General features: G+C 40.7%; 2 protein-coding genes across 4 annotated transcripts; one reads left to right on the top strand and one right to left on the bottom strand.

Moving 5' to 3' along the window:
* Positions 1 to 71: 71 nt before the first annotated feature.
* Positions 72 to 4516, top strand: becn1 (beclin 1, autophagy related). 2 transcript variants are annotated; one of them, XM_041066893.1, is made up of 12 exons: positions 72 to 230; positions 420 to 552; positions 647 to 711; positions 879 to 937; positions 1101 to 1191; positions 1322 to 1458; positions 1644 to 1838; positions 1936 to 2082; positions 2218 to 2367; positions 2641 to 2701; positions 2806 to 2948; positions 3710 to 4516. In XM_041066893.1, exons 2-12 carry the CDS (start codon positions 426 to 428, stop codon positions 3876 to 3878), a joined length of 1344 nt encoding a protein of 447 aa, XP_040922827.1. In that variant the 5' UTR covers positions 72 to 230; positions 420 to 425; the 3' UTR covers positions 3879 to 4516. The 2 variants fall into 2 exon arrangements, with proteins under 2 accessions (XP_040922827.1, XP_040922828.1); XM_041066894.1 differs by having other exon boundaries at positions 81 to 230; positions 424 to 552.
* Positions 4517 to 4658: 142 nt separating this feature from the next.
* On the bottom strand, positions 4659 to 16022 carry LOC121201187 (serine/threonine-protein kinase tousled-like 2). 2 transcript variants are annotated; one of them, XM_041066891.1, is made up of 21 exons: positions 15504 to 16022; positions 14243 to 14337; positions 12892 to 12963; positions 12322 to 12394; positions 12020 to 12057; positions 11697 to 11789; positions 10538 to 10645; positions 9960 to 10052; positions 9331 to 9441; positions 8942 to 9078; positions 8698 to 8850; positions 8316 to 8382; positions 8116 to 8213; positions 7920 to 8001; positions 7563 to 7654; positions 7291 to 7380; positions 6709 to 6878; positions 6354 to 6492; positions 6054 to 6165; positions 5853 to 5960; positions 4659 to 5708 (listed from the first exon to the last, which is right to left on the bottom strand). In XM_041066891.1, exons 2-21 carry the CDS (start codon positions 14333 to 14335, stop codon positions 5535 to 5537), a joined length of 2103 nt encoding a protein of 700 aa, XP_040922825.1. In that variant the 5' UTR covers positions 14336 to 14337; positions 15504 to 16022; the 3' UTR covers positions 4659 to 5534. The 2 variants fall into 2 exon arrangements, with proteins under 2 accessions (XP_040922825.1, XP_040922826.1); XM_041066892.1 differs by lacking the exon at positions 11697 to 11789.
* Positions 16023 to 16970: the final 948 nt, after the last annotated feature.

Raw genomic sequence — 16970 nt, 5'->3', positions numbered from 1 at the left:
TTTTAAAACAAATTTTTACTTATATAAACGTCTAACGGGGCGATGTGGTTTTTCCCACGTGACCTTCGTTTGGCTTGACGTCAAACGTAAACGTAAACAACAATAAGGAAGTGGAGAGAGAAGTCCCGAGAGGTGCAAAATGCGATAGTCACGCTAACTGTATGAGAAGTGGACGTCGACGTGTACAAATTAGGATCGTAATGCAATATATTTAATTCTCACAAGCGACAGTGAGTGTATCTTATACTTATACGCAGTGGATGTATGTTACGTACAAGCTAGCTTCAAAGCTAACCTTAGCAAGCCAGTTGTCGAGCAGCTAACTAGCTAACAAGCTGCAATCTGTAATCTGTTTACTTCTGCTGTTATTATATATTATAGATCAGTGTGTTTTTGTTTCTTTACATGTGTTCTTGTAGCTAGCGATGGAGGGCTCCAAGTCGTCGAGCACAACCATGCAGGTCAGCTTCGTGTGTCAGCGGTGCTGTCAGCCCCTCAAACTGGACACGTCTTTCAATGTGCTCGATCGGGTCACTATTCATGAGCTTATTGGTAAGTGTATACTTAGCAGTCAACCATCAGTGGTGTGAAATGTGCCCTGTCTGTCATGAAGTTACTCCTCTGTATTTCTTCTTCTCCTCCTTAGCTCCGTTGGTCACAGTGACCCCCAGCAAACAGGCTGACAGCAGTGAGGGAGAGGCAGCACCAGAGGTAGGTACAGCAGAAACCTTACAGTACTGTGCAGAAGTTTTAGTTTTTAAATCAATCGGCAAGACTTTAAGAAGATCTACAATCAGAACAATTCATTATTACAATTCAGTATGGAGATATTTTAGTAGTAAGTATATTTGAGTCTCGAAATTACATTTCCCTTCTAGGAGACCTTTGTAGAAAACAAGCAAGATGGAGTGTCGAGAAAATACATCCCTCCTGCACGGTGAGTACCTGAGGTTTTTCCCTCAGGAAATGGAACTGAACAAAGATGATAACTAATTTCTGCTTTTTATCTCTTAGTTGCTGTGTTTCTCTGAGCTATAGATGGACTTGAAAATGAAGCACATACTATAAAATTGACTGAACTGCCGAATCACTTTCAACAGGATGATGTCCACAGAGAGTGCCAACAGCTTCACACTGATTGGAGAAGCATCTGATGGAGGCACGATGGAAAATCTTAGTCGTAGGCTGAAGGTGAAGATTCCATTATGTCAGTTTATCATGTTAGTTTGGCAAGAGCAGCAGCGAAGGAGACTTTTGACAGAACAGCTTGTTAGGGTCACTTAAAAAGTGACCATTTTGCGTTTGATCACATTTCACTCAGGTTACCAGTGACCTGTTTGACATCATGTCGGGCCAGACAGATGTGGACCATCCACTGTGTGAGGAATGTACGGACACTTTGCTGGACCACCTGGACACACAGCTCAACATCACAGAGAATGAATGCCAGAATTACAAGTTAGTTGGTGCACAACAAGTTAAATGTCTCAGTTTTCGATCAAAATTATTTTTAAGAGAGAGGAAAGGCTGCATAGACAAGAGCAGCTTAAAATGCTGAGACCACATGGGTGATCACATGTAGTATAATGTGTGTGTGTGTGTGTGTGTGTGTTAAAATACACTGTATGTGAATGTATTTTTAGGCAGTGTCTGGAGCTGCTGTCACACCTGCAGGTGGAGGAAGAGGAGACCCTTCTGGCAGAACTGCAGCAGCTGAAGGAGGAGGAGGAGGCCCTGGTCCAGGAACTGGAGATTGTGGAGGAGCAGAGGGCCGCTGTGGCCCAGGACCTGGCCGAGAGCAGGATCCACTCCCAGAGGCTGGACAAAGAGGAGCTACAGTGGGTGGCCTATCAGTGTTATAGAGGGGTTAAAGTGGAATATTATGGATGATACGGCACCTAACAGCTGTTACTATTTGCTGCTTTGTGCTAAAAGGTACCAGAAGGAGTACAGTGAGTTTAAACGCCAGCAGCTGGAGCTGGACGATGAGCTGAAGAGTGTTGACAACCAAACGCGTTACTGCCAGATTCAGCTAGATCGGCTGAAAAAGACCAATGTCTTCAATGCCACATTTCACATCTGGTAAACACACACAAACACATTATTTTTGGGTATGCTGAGAAGAAATATTTTTTCTCTCTCCAGCAATCGACCGTGACTTTACAAATCAGTGCCTGTTGACTGGGAATCGAATTGTTTCCTTCTTTTCTTGTCCAGGCACAGTGGTCAGTTTGGTACCATCAACAATTTCCGTCTGGGTCGACTGCCCAGCGTCCCCGTGGAGTGGAACGAGATTAACGCAGCCTGGGGACAGACGGTGCTGCTGCTGCACTCTTTGGCCAACAAAATGGGGCTGCGATTCCAGAGGTATACACACACATACACACAGTTCAATCTTTCCAATCATGTATTTTTACTTTGCTATGTTTCCACAAAATATTAGAAATAATTTTAGTTTTTTTTTTTTTAAGTCTGTCTTTTGCTCTCTTACACACTCGCCCTCCCAGTATTTCAACTCCTCTTCCATACCAGACTTATGACTGTTTTTCTTTTTTCGATTGAATAATTTGATGCATTATTACTTATGCTATTATGCAACATCAAATTTAAGCTCAAATATTACCACTCCTCTCTCTTCAGATACCGGCTTGTCCCATATGGAAACCACTCATACTTAGAGTCACTGACAGACAAGTCCAAGGTAATACATACACTATTCTCAAGCCCATCTCTCTCATCATTATTCAAACACTCCTCCAAGCTCTAATCCTGCCCTTTCTCTCGCCCTGTCTTGTGTTTGTCCAGGAACTTCCTCTGTACTGCTCAGGTGGCCTGAGGTTCTTCTGGGACAATAAATTTGACCATGCCATGGTGGCCTTCCTGGACTGTGTCCAGCAGTTCAAAGAGGAGGTGGAAAAAGGAGACACTGGCTTCTGCCTGCCATACAGGTCAGATATCTACAAACCAGTGCAATGTCAGCATATCCTACTTTTTACTTGTGGCCATCTGTGCAACCATTTGAGACAAAGCTGTGAATATTCAAGAAGTTTGAATGCAAGTTCTAAAGCCATTGTAATATGCAGAGGATGACTGATTCCTGTCCAATCTTCCAACCTTCTTATCAAAATTTTTACCTGTACACAGCAAATGTTGCAGCCTGATAAAATATTGATATGAAATCTACCAAACACATTCACTTGCCCTTAACATTTAGGGCTCTGAACCTACCTCTTGCTTTGCCCCCAGACCTAAATGTCATCTTTGCACAAGAGGTTTTTCATAATCTAATAGGCAAATTAAGCAAATTAGTACATTCATGCCCCAGGGGAAATGCACCCTTTTGCTTTTAATTACCTTGTGATCTTTCCTCTGTTGGCACGCTGAGGGCAAACTTAATGTGTTTGGTGCCACTACTCTTTTAACCCTGTTATTATGTCAAGATTTTGTGGTCAAGGTGCATTCGGGCAGATTTAGATGGATCCAGATCCAGATCTTAGATTTCCTTTACTTAAGCTACAAAACTGAAATCCAGACTTCCCCATCCCAGGGTTATATTTGTGGAGTGTTACACAAGTGACAGAAATAATGTCAGGTTTAACCACATGTTGCAGCTGTTTAGCATTTACACTAAAGTCCCCTCAGTCTTTCTAATACAACCACCAGGCCTTATGTGATGACTATGATTGATATTATATATTCCGTGTCTCAGGATGGATGTGGAGAAGGGTAAGATCGAGGACACAGGAGGCAGCGGTGGCTCCTACTCCATCAAAACCCAGTTTAACTCCGAGGAGCAGTGGACCAAGGCACTCAAATTTATGCTCACCAACCTGAAGTGGGGACTGGCCTGGGTCACCTCACAGTTCTACAACAGATAAACCTCCTGGACAATGCCTTGGGTTACTGAGTTTTGCATATCAATGTGCCCCCTCTGATAAATGGATTACTTGTGAATCTTTCTTGAATATTTGGCTGAAAGAAGAGAAATGGCTATGTCTGCACCGTTTTCTATGTCAAGATTTTGAGGGCAGACAAGCATGGAGCAGTGTCTAAATCTTCAGTTCACACTTCCTCAGACTAGAATGTACTTTAAAAGAAATCTTCCCCAAATGTATTTCTCACCACTTTGTCACATTCTATCTATCTTTCGTCTCCAGCTGTACTGCACTGCACACCTCTGAAATCGCTTTGTAGCTCTTTACAGAGTGAGGAAAAGATTTTGTCCCCAAGTAGATAAACTGTAAGAGAATGACATGATAATTATGGTCAAAGAAGGATTTTTAGATTAACACTGTTTAGTATTGAACAGAAGTATGTCAGTATTTCTTTAACCTTGTTTGCAGTTACCCACATTTTCCAGTTACATACATACTTGGTAGGTAGTATTAGGGATGCACTGATACACCTACCTTTGTGTTCATACTCCACACCATCACATGAATTTATCTGTTTTAGACATGTTGGATACTTTTAATGGTGGGAGTTGAGTTAATAAACATTTTATGCTGTGAAAAAATGTCTGGTGTGGAGATTTAAAGGCGTGAATGATTAATAATTATTAAAAGTGTCCATGCACTTCTAAGTATTTTTGTGTGATTTACAAGAAATCTGTGTAATCTGCCGAATGAGTTTCCCAATTCAAGCAAGACACCACAGAGTTAACCAAATGTTTTTAATGGTTTCATAATTATTTCTGTTGAATCTTACCTCTCATCACAACACTCACTCATAGTCAGCCCCCCGATAAGGCTAACAAAAACATTAAAGGGGGTAAATTTCATGAAAAAATATGGACTTAACATTTAAAATAATAAGCTGACTTTCAGTTATCCAGTAAAATATTTAAAATAGGTCAAAACCAGTTACTCTTTCCAAAATCAGCCCTCTTCTGCATCAAGTCATTTATGAATCTCTAATGGTGCCACAACAAGGCAGGCCTTGAACTTTGGTCATCAGTCATTCCTCTTAACTTGTAGGAGCCCTTCCTAAAAAGTCCCAGTTTCAAACCTATAGGGATACATATTTAAAACTCACCTCTAGTTCTGAAAATATAGTTTTGAAATAGTTTAGATGATACATTTCAAGCAGAATGGGATGAAATTTCATAAATGCTTCTTCTAAACCTTCCAGGGTACAGGCAGGTGATCTTCCACACATGGCATACTTCTCAGCCTGTTGTGCAATTTCTTTTGGGTGCTTTTACTATTTATCATGTAAAAAAGCCCCTTGAAATGAGCCAAAGTTTTTGTGTTAGTGCATGCATATGGGCAAATCTTTGGGTTCTACTGAGCCCACAGCCAAAGACTGGCCATTCGTTTTTACCACTTGGAATGATGGTGGTGGGCGCATTTACTACTACTTCACCACATCATCCATCATTTTGGTTCCATTCACACCTTTAGGATCCCTCCATCCCATCATGCTCTGTGCTCTCTCGCAATCAAGAGAGCAAAGGAGGAGTTTCATCAAGTGTGTAATGTTTCTGCGTGGCTTTGTCCTCACTGTGTTTTTATTCCAGTTCCTGTCAGCTCTCTTCAGTCGGAGGCACTGCTGCTGTAGCAGCTGGAGGTGGAGGGAAGAGGAGGTGCCAGAGGTGTGCTGCTGCCCAGGGCTTTTCGAATATGGGGCATTAGGAAGGGGTCACTGGCCAACTGCAGCACGTCCACACGATCCTCCTTATGATAGGCCAGGCAACGTCGAATAAATGCCTATGAAGGGAAAGAGCGAAAAACACTGACTAAACAATACTGTATACATAAATAGGTACATTTATAAAGTTTCATGGGAAGAGTGCAGCGAGTTAATATCTGTTGAAGAGAAAGGGTGAAGAGAAAGAGAAATGAGTACCACACCTTTGCTTCTGTGGTGACCACAGGTTTAGGGGGGAACTGCACCTCGGTGGCTTTTAGTATGGTGTTTTCTTGGAGAATATCCTGCTGTGACTGGTTATGACCGAACGGCTGGAAAAAAAGATGACGGAGACAGCTCGTTTTCATTTTAAATAAAATTAAAAAAAAAAAAATCCATGTTACAGAAGGCAGGTTAGTGGTTACCTTGCGTCCATATAAGCTCTGGTAGAAGATGACTCCTACTGACCAAACATCCACCTTATTGGATATTTTGGGGGGCTCCTTGCCCACCACAAAGCATTCAGGAGGGAGGTACCTGTAAGCCACATAATCACAACATGAGACTAAACTAGCTTTTCCTCTATATGTTCTGTCAGCACTGTGCCCGAGAGGTGTAAATTCAATTAGCAACATTTCCCTCAAAAGACTGCACCTCTTCTACCCACTTGTGAAGCTATACCAGTTGCTTGGTTACCAGATGAAGTGAAACGTGTGTCTATGTACCAGTAGGTCCCCGCTCCCTGTGAGGTCAGCTCCATGCCATCTGCAGAGTTGTAGCTGTCATCGTCCATGATCTTGGACAGGCCAAAGTCGGTGATCTTAATCTCTCCGCAAGCTGTGCCGTTAACCAACAGGATGTTTCCTACGCACACACACCAATAAACATTCAAGTGAAATAAGCAATGACAAACATATAAGTCTTATACATGTATATACATACTGCTTCACATTCTTGTGCTGTTAACTTTCTTGACAGATCTCGGTACCAAATTCAGTTTTAACTGAAACTCTGCAGAGAGCAATTTTGTTTTTTGTTTTTGAGATTGTAAAATGAGAAGCTAAAACTTCATGAGTCTACCAGGCTTGAGGTCGTAGTGGATGATGGGTGGCCGAATCTGGTTGAGGTACTTGAGGGCGTTGACAATCTGCATGACAATAGAGCGGCCCTCCTTCTCGGTCATCAGCTTGTTCTGCTTCAAGTAGAAATCCAGGTCGTTGCCTTCACAGTACTCCAGCACTGTGCAGAATCTGTGAGATAATACAACAGATGGATTATATGGAAAGATGTCAATAATGATCACCCACTCACCCACTCACTCACTCACTCACTCACACACTCACACACTCACACACACCCAAATGTGTTTAAATGTGCTATGTGAAGCATATGAATATCACTAAATTATTATCATATTTATTATACATGTGAACGAACAAGACAATCAAAGAACTGGACACGTCCACAAATCTCAACACTGCATTTCATATTATGAGCTAGTGAGTCAGATTTCACAGGAAACGTCTCACTTCGCCAAACTAAAACAGACTGCTCACTTGCAGCGTAACATTATAAAATGCCAAGCATTTACTATATGTGCACTTGGTTATTACGTTTGGATTAGCACAACTGACACAGGTGTATGTAGAGTGGAGCACTTACGAGTCTGTGTCGAGCGAGAAATAGTCGTAGAGCTTGACTATTCTAGGGTGGTCGAGTTCTTTGTGGATTCTGTACTCTCTACAGGCGTGTCTGAAAAGACAAGTGAATTCATGAGTCTGTGTTCACATTCAGTAACTTTTTGAATACATCTCAAGTAAAAATTTGGAAAAAAAATTTCAGCTACTGCAGTGTAAAATTTGGTTACAGATCAAAACATTTCCAACGATGCAAAGAAAGAGAACACAGGGCAGTGAACAGAGATTCAGACTCACTTGTGGTAGTTTTCTTTTTTCTCTTCCCTCCAGTTCTTGTTGAGTTGATGGATTTTAATGGCCACATACCTCTGCTCTGTCAAATCAAAAGCCTGGAAAAGGAACATTACACATCAACACAAGCAAGTTGGAGAAGCCAGAGTTACACTTAGCGGTGTACAGTAGCTGTTTACAGGATACAGGAATGTTGCATGTCTCACCACAATACCAAAATAAGACATGAAGTTCCCTTGCTTTACGTTATCCAAAAAAACAGTGTGTTTGAAAATTAAAAAAAAAAGCTAAAAATCAGTACTTGTAAAAAAAATTTTTTTTTAATAAATAAAAAAATAAAAAAAATAAATGGCACGTGCTTACCTTGAAAACTTCACTAAAGCCACCTCTTCCGAGTAAATGTAACAGCAGATATCTGTCATTCAGCGTGGGATGGTCTTTAAATCTGCAGGTGAAGACAATATGCATCAATCAACTGACTTTTTCAAATTGGATAACTGAGTGAAAAAGGAACACTACAGAACACATGTACAGCAGATTAAACAGAAACGATACGTACTGTGAATTGTCCTCGTTATGGATTCTCTTCAGCTCCCGAATGTGCAGGTTTCTTACTCGCTCCAAATGCTCAAGCTCGGCCTGGATCTCTGCCTCCTCCTGAATACAAACACACAAATGTATGGTCTCCCTCATCCTTTGGTAGATAGGTGTCTCAAAAACAAATAGAAGAAAAAGCTGTCACAAGCTGTGAGCTGGTACCTTTTTTAGATGACCAATTCGAAGTTTGAAAATCTCTTCTTGCTCATGATATTCTGCCAATGACAACCTGTGCAGGGAAAAAGCAGCAAAACATCAGCTTGTGAGAACAAAAATATCGTCTCCTTAAGAAATTCCTACTAAGGTTTATCCTAAGTGTGACAATTAGTGTCAACAAAAAAGAAAAAAAAAGTGTTAGATGTGTTACTGTGAGAATTTAAGCATAAAAATAAAGCTACGCGTGTCAAAATTATTAATATTCACAGAACCGAACAAAAATAATGCAGTTTGCAAACAAGACTGGTTGAACTGACAAAACTACATCTACTATGTACAGTAGGGTTAGGGTTAGGGTTAGGGTTAGGGTTAGCTATTGTTTTCTTACGCTTCATTCTCCTGGCCGTTGCTCCTGCTCTTTCGTTTGTTCTGCTCCAGGCTGGGTGGAGGTGTCTGGGCCATGGAAGGAGGTTTCCTCTTCCCCAGCAGCTTCCTCTGTCTCTCAATGTCTTCCCGCTGCGAGTTGATTCTCTCTTGCTGCCTAGAACATGTCAGAACAATCTAGTGAGAACACTGTTGTATGCAGAATGGACAAAATGCAAACATGTGTTCGTGTGTATTTGCTAGCTGACTTGATGAGGTTCTGGAAGGCGTATCCATCTGTCCACTGCTCGGTGAAGGAGGCGCCATGGCGTACAGTAGTGAAGTGGCCCAGACGGAGACGGTCCTGCATGCTCTTGTCCCTGCAAGCCATCTTCTCCTGCTTTGACTACAGACAAAGATGAATGGACAAAAAAATTCTGTGAGCACATTAAAAAGCAGTGCAGCTCGAACAATGTAAAGAACTGAACCATTTAACACTGATCAGATATAAAACTTGAATGAGTCAAGTGCTCAGATGTACAAATTATAATTAAGAAACAATACTTTAGGTTTTGACATTGTGTCTCTACAAGATTAAGACATGCTGTTTCTCTCAAGCACTCATACAGTGCTTGTGTAAATGCATATGTATACCCACCTTCTCAATTAGCAGCTTCTTGCTCATGGTCACACACTTGTTAAGCCGTTCCTTGTAGCGTTCCAGCATCTTCTGCTGCTCGTCTACCTGCCGCCTCAAGTCACAGTTAGCCTGCCAAAACATACACCATCACTCTGACATCTAATTCTTATTACAGCAAGGATTCAAGGCCTTTTTGCATTTAAACCGACAAGATGCAACAACTATGAGCGTGTCAGTTTGGCTTTGCTGACATTTTCACAAAATGTAATTTAAGCAACAATGGCATTTGACAGCTAACAAGTACATCATTCATGACAAGCTGCAACCAGACTGGTGTGGGTTAATTACTGGGGTTGTTGTGACAAGTGGCTGCATATATCTCAAGCTTGTGAAGTGATTATTAAGGGTTTTTGTGAATAGGCCTGATATATGAATTTATATATAGACACACTTTACTGTGTGTGTGACATTAATTACTGTTAGTCAACTAAATTATCAATCAGTTGTAGATTTTGTCAGGAATGAAATGATAACTTGTTTCCATTGTCCATTGCTACTCTGAGGCTCTTCCAGATGCTTCACACGGTCCAAACTAAGTTCAACTTTTCTGATTTTTAAGACACGTTTTAAATAATTTCTCATCTTACCCTCAGCAGGTCATCTATCCTCCCCTCTTTCTGCTCCAGGTCAGAGTTTTTGTCCTTCTCCAATGCTGTCAGTTTCAGCAGCGTCAGTTCTGACTGGGGATGGAGGGCAAAGGCGACGACAAGCCAAAAGTAAACACACTGTTCCAATGAAATGATGCAAGCACCCTTTGGGCCAGTGAGAAGCAAAACACACTTTAAATTTATCAAAATCAGACAGTGGTGTCTTGGATCTTAGATGTGAATTCAAAATGTTGACCTTTAATCTGGCCAATTAATGTAATTTGCAAGGATAGCTGGATGTGTGGTGAAAGTATTGTGTCAGATGAACCGCAGCGTGGGTGCAGGGCTTTTCAAAGTCTGACCTTTAATTCTCACATCCACATCTTGTCATTTTATTAAATGGCAGAACAAGGTGTGAAGCTGCGTCATCCCTACAAGTTTTGTCAAACTCAGCTAATGGTGCGTGAGATGCCGCTTTCTCTAAAGATGCAGTTTGCAAAACAAGTGACTGCGAATACATTAAAGGAAAATCAGAAAAGTTAGTGTTAAGTGGAGATCCAAGTCAGTCAGTCGGTTACCTGGATGGCTTTGTGTGAGTAGGAGTGTGTGGGGACTGTCTTAACGGAGCCGCAAGATGAAGAGTCTGTGTGGGCTGAGCCTGTGGACGAAGGACTGCCGTGCTGAAACTGCATTCCACAGAGACAGGAAAAGAGAAAGGTAGAAAAAACAGTCAAATATAACAACTATGTAATACAGACAGCACAGGAGATTAAAAAGTAGCTGAAGAGACAAAAAGAAAAGTAAGAAATACAGTAGCTGTAATGGGGGAGACAACTGAAATTGTAGATGAACACAAATATCAACTGAAATTTATACTAAATCGTCTATTCCAAGAAAGAGATATCCACTGTTAATAAAACAAACCGCAAACAATAGTTAATATTTTCAAGACTGCAAGAAAAACAACAAAAATGTATTCCATTGCTTTATGAGACTACAGTGATTACAGTGATTGGTTTTGCAGCTGTGATGAAAAAATAAATGTTATTTTAAAATAAGATGAATGAAAATGGTAAGAGAAGAGACTCTTAATAAGAAGCTTCACTATTTGAGCAATTACGTACACAACAGAGTCTTCAACCACCACTGCAGGTTTAAAAGTGCAGGCATCAATTTTACATATACACTGTCCTCCTATGCTGCTCTCTGCCTTACACACCAGCTCACTGTGTTAAACCTACAAACCAAAACAACAACTGAAAATATAACAACACCAGCAATGAAAATATGAACATTAGTTCTTTGGCCAATGAGCAGAGCTTATCCTATATTGGATCCTTCCAGTTAAAACATACCATACACTCAGCTGTTTTGATGTAAGTACTAACCCTCACTATCAGATTTACTCTACTTTGTACTAACTAAGTCAAACTAAAGGAAAACATTTCATTAAGTAAATCTTAAAACTAACTAGGTGAAGGACTGCTTTGTTGCTTCCACTGGCTAAACTGATACTGACAAAACAAAGACTCGTCTATTAGCCTCAAGCTGGATTAAAGTTTAGTGAAATAAACAAAACTAAATCTTGGCGATACATACCTAACCAACCCTGTCCAATTAAGAGGATACTGATGCTAAGAGAAAATAGACAAAGACTAAAGATTAAAACCTGGTCAACCAATAGCAAACAGAAGGCCAAAGCAGGAAAGAGCTATGGAGATGGAAGCTGGTGCTCACCAGAGGATTAGACAGTGAGTGCTGTGGAGAGGAGCGCACCAGCATAGGGATACCCCGGGCAGGACTGGTGCCAGAGCCACTGCTACCAGCAAACTGGCCACAGGGCAGTTAACAGAGTGTGGAAACAAGACAGAGACACAGAAGACAGAGCTGTTATTTAGAAAGAGTTTGATGAGGGACCATCCAGGCACAGTGGGAACGTGAAGGTGAGACATCACAATAAAGCAAGAGAGTGGTTTGAAACAATGCACAGCACAGTGACTAGAACGGAAATTGTATTCAAAAGGACTAAGGCATATGATGTCAATTTAGTTTGTGCCCACCTCAAAATAATCACTTATTTTGTGTCCTCTTCCTTTTCCTACAAAAAAAGGGACAGGTGTAAGCAGTAAGAAAATATAATCATTTAATCTTACACTATGTTTGTAAGCATATACAGTTAGTAGAGAATAAGAATAGCAAATCACAAACAGACATTTAATAGGATTTTCAAAACTAATCCAAATTTGCAACCATGAATACCTCAAGCCAACAGGATAAGCAGTGATGAAACTGAAGAACGGGGGAGCTGAACATTTCTAAATTTAAGGAGATGTTTCTGTTTCAGTAAGTAGATTGGACTTACCCTGGCTATTGTTGTCATAGATGTCTCCTTTTCTCTTCCTGCTTCTCTGGTCATTGGCCTTCTTCTCCGGCGTCTAACATGAGCAGAAAATTAGCTTAGATATTAATTTTACTCCACTACATTTATTCCATTGTCCACATTAAGATAACGGCAAAGAAATTTAATTGACAAAATGAAGCCTTGTATCTTTAAATTATATAAGCATAACTGTACTGCTAGCTCAGAGACACTCGTGACCATAATTTAATAAGATTAATAGCAGCTTTTTATTCTTTGTTCAATATATAGGGATATGGTAAACTCACTGACATATTATTGCTCTGCACTCTCACTTCACCACAAGAAGGTCACAGGTTCAAAACTGAGTCCTGATTCTTCCTGCGAGGAGTTTGCTTGTTTATCCCCAGCGTAAACTGACCCAGGTGTTTATGGCTTCCATTGCCCTTTTGGAACCTTCAATTTATGTCAAAAGAATATTAACCTATCCGTATAAGCTGTTTCCCAGCCTATTAGCATATTATAGAAGCAAGTAATAGCATGCACTAGTGTAAACGAAATACTTCACCCAACCTCCAGTTCCTTGTCACTCAGTGATCCCGCACTGCACAGAGACTGATTGGATGATTCGCTGTTGGCTGAACTCTGGAAAACAAAACAGAGGAAATGGACCTAGCTTATTAGTCATGTGCTACTTCTACGAGTAGATGCCTCTGAGGTGAATTAAAAATTAGAGCTATAAAAATATTTAAATAACAGACTCAAGTAAAAAAAAAAATCATATCCTTTCACATTATATGTGAAATTATTTCTATGTATTTTTTCCAATCCATACATCTTATTTCTACAGGCATTTAAATACATGAATCCAACCATTATAGCTCTCAAAATTAATGTCACTAATTATAAGGCATTATAATATACATCCCCCCGTTCATCTTCAAATCTTCACTTCACATCCTGTTGGTAGAATCAGTTGGTGATGCATACTATTCATGACATGCACAGCTTGATAAGAGACTAAGGAGAAACAGCAGGCTAATTGGTGCAGGAGGCTAATGCTTTTAAGGCTTGCCAGCTTTCTGTTGCTCAAGGTCACACATGCAGCCAAGAAATGTTCTCATTTTTCCTCTCAAGACGTACACTATACATAGTCATTGCAATGCATTCAGTGGTACCTTAATACTGCTTATTTACTGCTGTCAGCATACTCACAGGCTTAAATCATTCACACTCTAATACCACAGAGAGCAGTCCTAACAATTCATTTCAGAGCACACTACAGGCCGGAGAAAGACTGATAGCGATTGCTTTCTCAGGGGTTGCCATTTTCTCAAATGCGCACCCACACACAGTAATACCCAGTTCGACAGCAGGGTTGCAGTACAGCACGCAGCCTATGCTGTGAGCTTCAGCTGCGGTGCCATTTCAGTGTCACCACTCTCCACTGAAACAAAGAGCTGCTGGCCAGCTCCCATGTCAGCTAAAACAGAGTGTGTCTTGTTTTAGCTTTAGTCCAGGAAGACAGGATCAGGAAACTCCTGAACACACAGCATCAATAAATACTGGAAACAGAGAGGATGTCCAAAGCTTTTTAAACTTAAGAACTATGATAAGACAGCTGATCAACTGTTCATGTTTGCATTCACATACATAGAACAGTTGAGTTGTGGGATGTTTGCCTGCAGGAAAACTGCAAGCGTCTCTTTTGTATGACTAAACTTACTTCAGTATGGATAAAATGGAGACCTTTACGTGTAATTTTTCAAACAAAATTTCTCCCAAAAAAAAAAAAAGGACATTCAACTGAACTCTCAATACAGTTGATTGTGAACTACAACATCAATTTGTACTTACAATAGCTGATCATTTTGAGCAAGAAATTAACTATGATACTATTAAGGTGCTATTAAGAGATGCCAACCTTGGCCACACCAACGCCAGTGAAGCGAGCCTCAAGCAGTTCCTGCCTGCGTGGGTCCAGGCTTATAGCCTGGCTATGAAGTCCTTCCATCATGCCTGGAAAGAGAGACAGAAACAGTGAATGAAATGGTAACTGTGTGGACTGGTTGGGTAAAGTTATAGCCACACAAGAGACTGAACAGGTAGAACAGATGTGGTTTTAAAAAGCCTTCATGGAAGATTTCCCTTGTGCTGCCTCTTGAAATAAGTAGAGTAGACAAGAAGATGGATGCCCTGCAGAATTTTGTAACTTGTGCTTACAGGAGTAGTTTTATGGTTAATTTAACCAATTGGACCAGCAGTACAGAATTACTGAAGATACTGAACCCTGAAACATCAGGGGGATAAAAAAAAGATTCTGTCAGATTGTGGTGCATTTGTAGATCATTTGTTTGTTCTTTCCATTTAAGTTCACAATTTCATGAATTGTTCCTGATAAACTCTCATGTTCCAATGCTGGTCCTAAAAAAACAGAGACATTAAGTGAAAGTACAGAAAAATCATCTCTATTAAAACCTCCCCTCCTTTTAAATGGTTACCATGACCATATTAAATGGCAGGGCACGACTTCCTTTTTGCCATCAGGAACTCCCACCTCACAGAGTATCCATCAATTAGTAATGGATTCATCTGAGGGCACATAAGCAACGATTCATTGTGATGACAGTTACTCAAAAACAAAGAGTAAAACAACCAAAAAAGTAAAACACACCACAGATTACCCAGGTTATATTAAGTCACAGGTAATTTTGCCCAACACGCCTATCAACTTGTCTATCAAAACAATGCTGGCCAGGAAAAGATACCTAGCTAGAAAGGGTTTGTAGTTTCATCTAAACTTTCGTGGCAAACCCAAAAGCTCTATTTATCTAAGTTAACCGATATTTCACTTAATTGTCTTCATTGCAGCTGGTGGAATACAAGTCACGGTACTATTATTGACTGACAAAATGTTTACCAATGCCAAAAATGGCTAACGCTAATTAGCTAGTTAAAATTGGAAGATGCTAACATGCTAATCAAAATCTTGCGATCGTCGCCACGCTCTGTCGAGTAATTATTTATCAATCAAGATTAGAAGTCTGACCTATGTTAATAGCAGCTAAGATATTACTGGCTACTAAATGAGAGCTCAGGATGAATGGTAGGTTACCTGAACCAGCTAGCGTTAAGTTGTCTAGCGAGCGAGCTAACGTTTAAGTTAGCCGCAGTGGAAGCCTCACCTGGAGAACCTTTAGCAGTTTTCACAGTCACTCACGGTCCTAGAAAAGATGTAGTCCGTCCATCCGGTGACAGCAAACTCCTTAACAACTCCCAGTCCCGCACACCTCAAATAAAGTTGTTCGAATTAAGTTTTCCATTTACAATTATTTCGAATTCAGGGAAGACATTTGTTAGCTTAGCCAATGCTAGCTAAGGAGAGCAGTGTGGCTGGCTCCTACTGGTGTCATCCGGACAGGAGGCCCTGATCCTCGGGGTTTCCTTGTCCGCCTTGGTGCCCCTGCAAGGGGCAGACTTGGAGCTGTCAGTGCTCTGAAGCCTCTTGACAAGTGTTGTCACATTTCTGCTTCACTCGGTCTTTCTTTTGTCATCATCGAGCGATGTAACGTTTACACCGGGAGGAGAAGTTCAGCCACCTTGTTAGAGTCCATTATTTAATTGTTAATAAATGATAATCACCCCCTGCAGCAAGGCCGCACAGGGCTCCAGGGAGAGCTTTATGTGATGCTTCCCATGCGCCAGTTTAGCAGATAATGTAAACTCCTCAGGTCAGTACCTCCCGAAAACAGACAGGAAAGGTTGTATTACCAGCAACTGCCGGGGCCCCAGATTTCTAGGGGCCCCAAAGAGCCCCAGTTTCTGAGTGCAAGTTGTTTTGGTAATTTAACACATTTTAAATGTTGTCTGGGAATTTGCACCACTAAACCACAACATCAGTTGGATCCTACGTTACTGTATAATGTTGTGACCCTGGTTATAGGGCTACTAGATTATGTAACTGCTATCGTTTGTTTTTGTACCTTCCCATTTTAATTAATAAAGTTATCTATGTGTGTATGCATCTATATATCTGTGTATCTTACACTGTGCATGTTTCTAAATAACTACATGTTGCATTAAATCACGACTATCTAAGAAAACTTGGAACCAGGTTGTACTCCAGGATAGAAATTCTGCACATATTGTTTTTGTTGCCCACAACTGTTGCAGTATTTTCCTCTGTGTTTCTTCAGTGTATAAAACCCTCACATAGCGGCATGAATACTAAGTGCGTCTACAAATTAAAAGGGGCGCTGTGCGCATTTTACGCATGCGGCACATCACTGATAATTAATAACTTCATCTGTGAGGCTGCCACTCCCGGGCTCAAACTGCAAGTACACCGTTCCGTGTATAATTCAACAGATAAGGTTAATCTTCAGTATTTGACAGTGTGTTAGATGAACTACACTTCGCACAAGGGTCAATAGACTCTACTTGCAGTTGAAGTCCAGGAGATGGAAGCAGAGCACTGCTGCGAAAAGCCCTCCATACTCCAGTGACAGTCTTGTGGAGCACTTTAGCCACATATCTAACAGTAATCATTTCAAGCAAGTAATTATTATCCGTCTGGGTCTTTAGTTCATTCCTGTAATGTAATGTGCAATTTGAGATGATTAGATTTGCTAATTAACTCGACCCAAACCTTT

Source organism: Toxotes jaculatrix, chromosome 21 (assembly GCF_017976425.1).
Source record: "Toxotes jaculatrix isolate fToxJac2 chromosome 21, fToxJac2.pri, whole genome shotgun sequence".
Lineage (NCBI taxonomy): Eukaryota > Metazoa > Chordata > Actinopteri > Toxotidae > Toxotes > Toxotes jaculatrix.
Note: the sequence above shows the minus strand (reverse complement) of the source record. Positions and strands in the feature narration are given on the sequence as shown.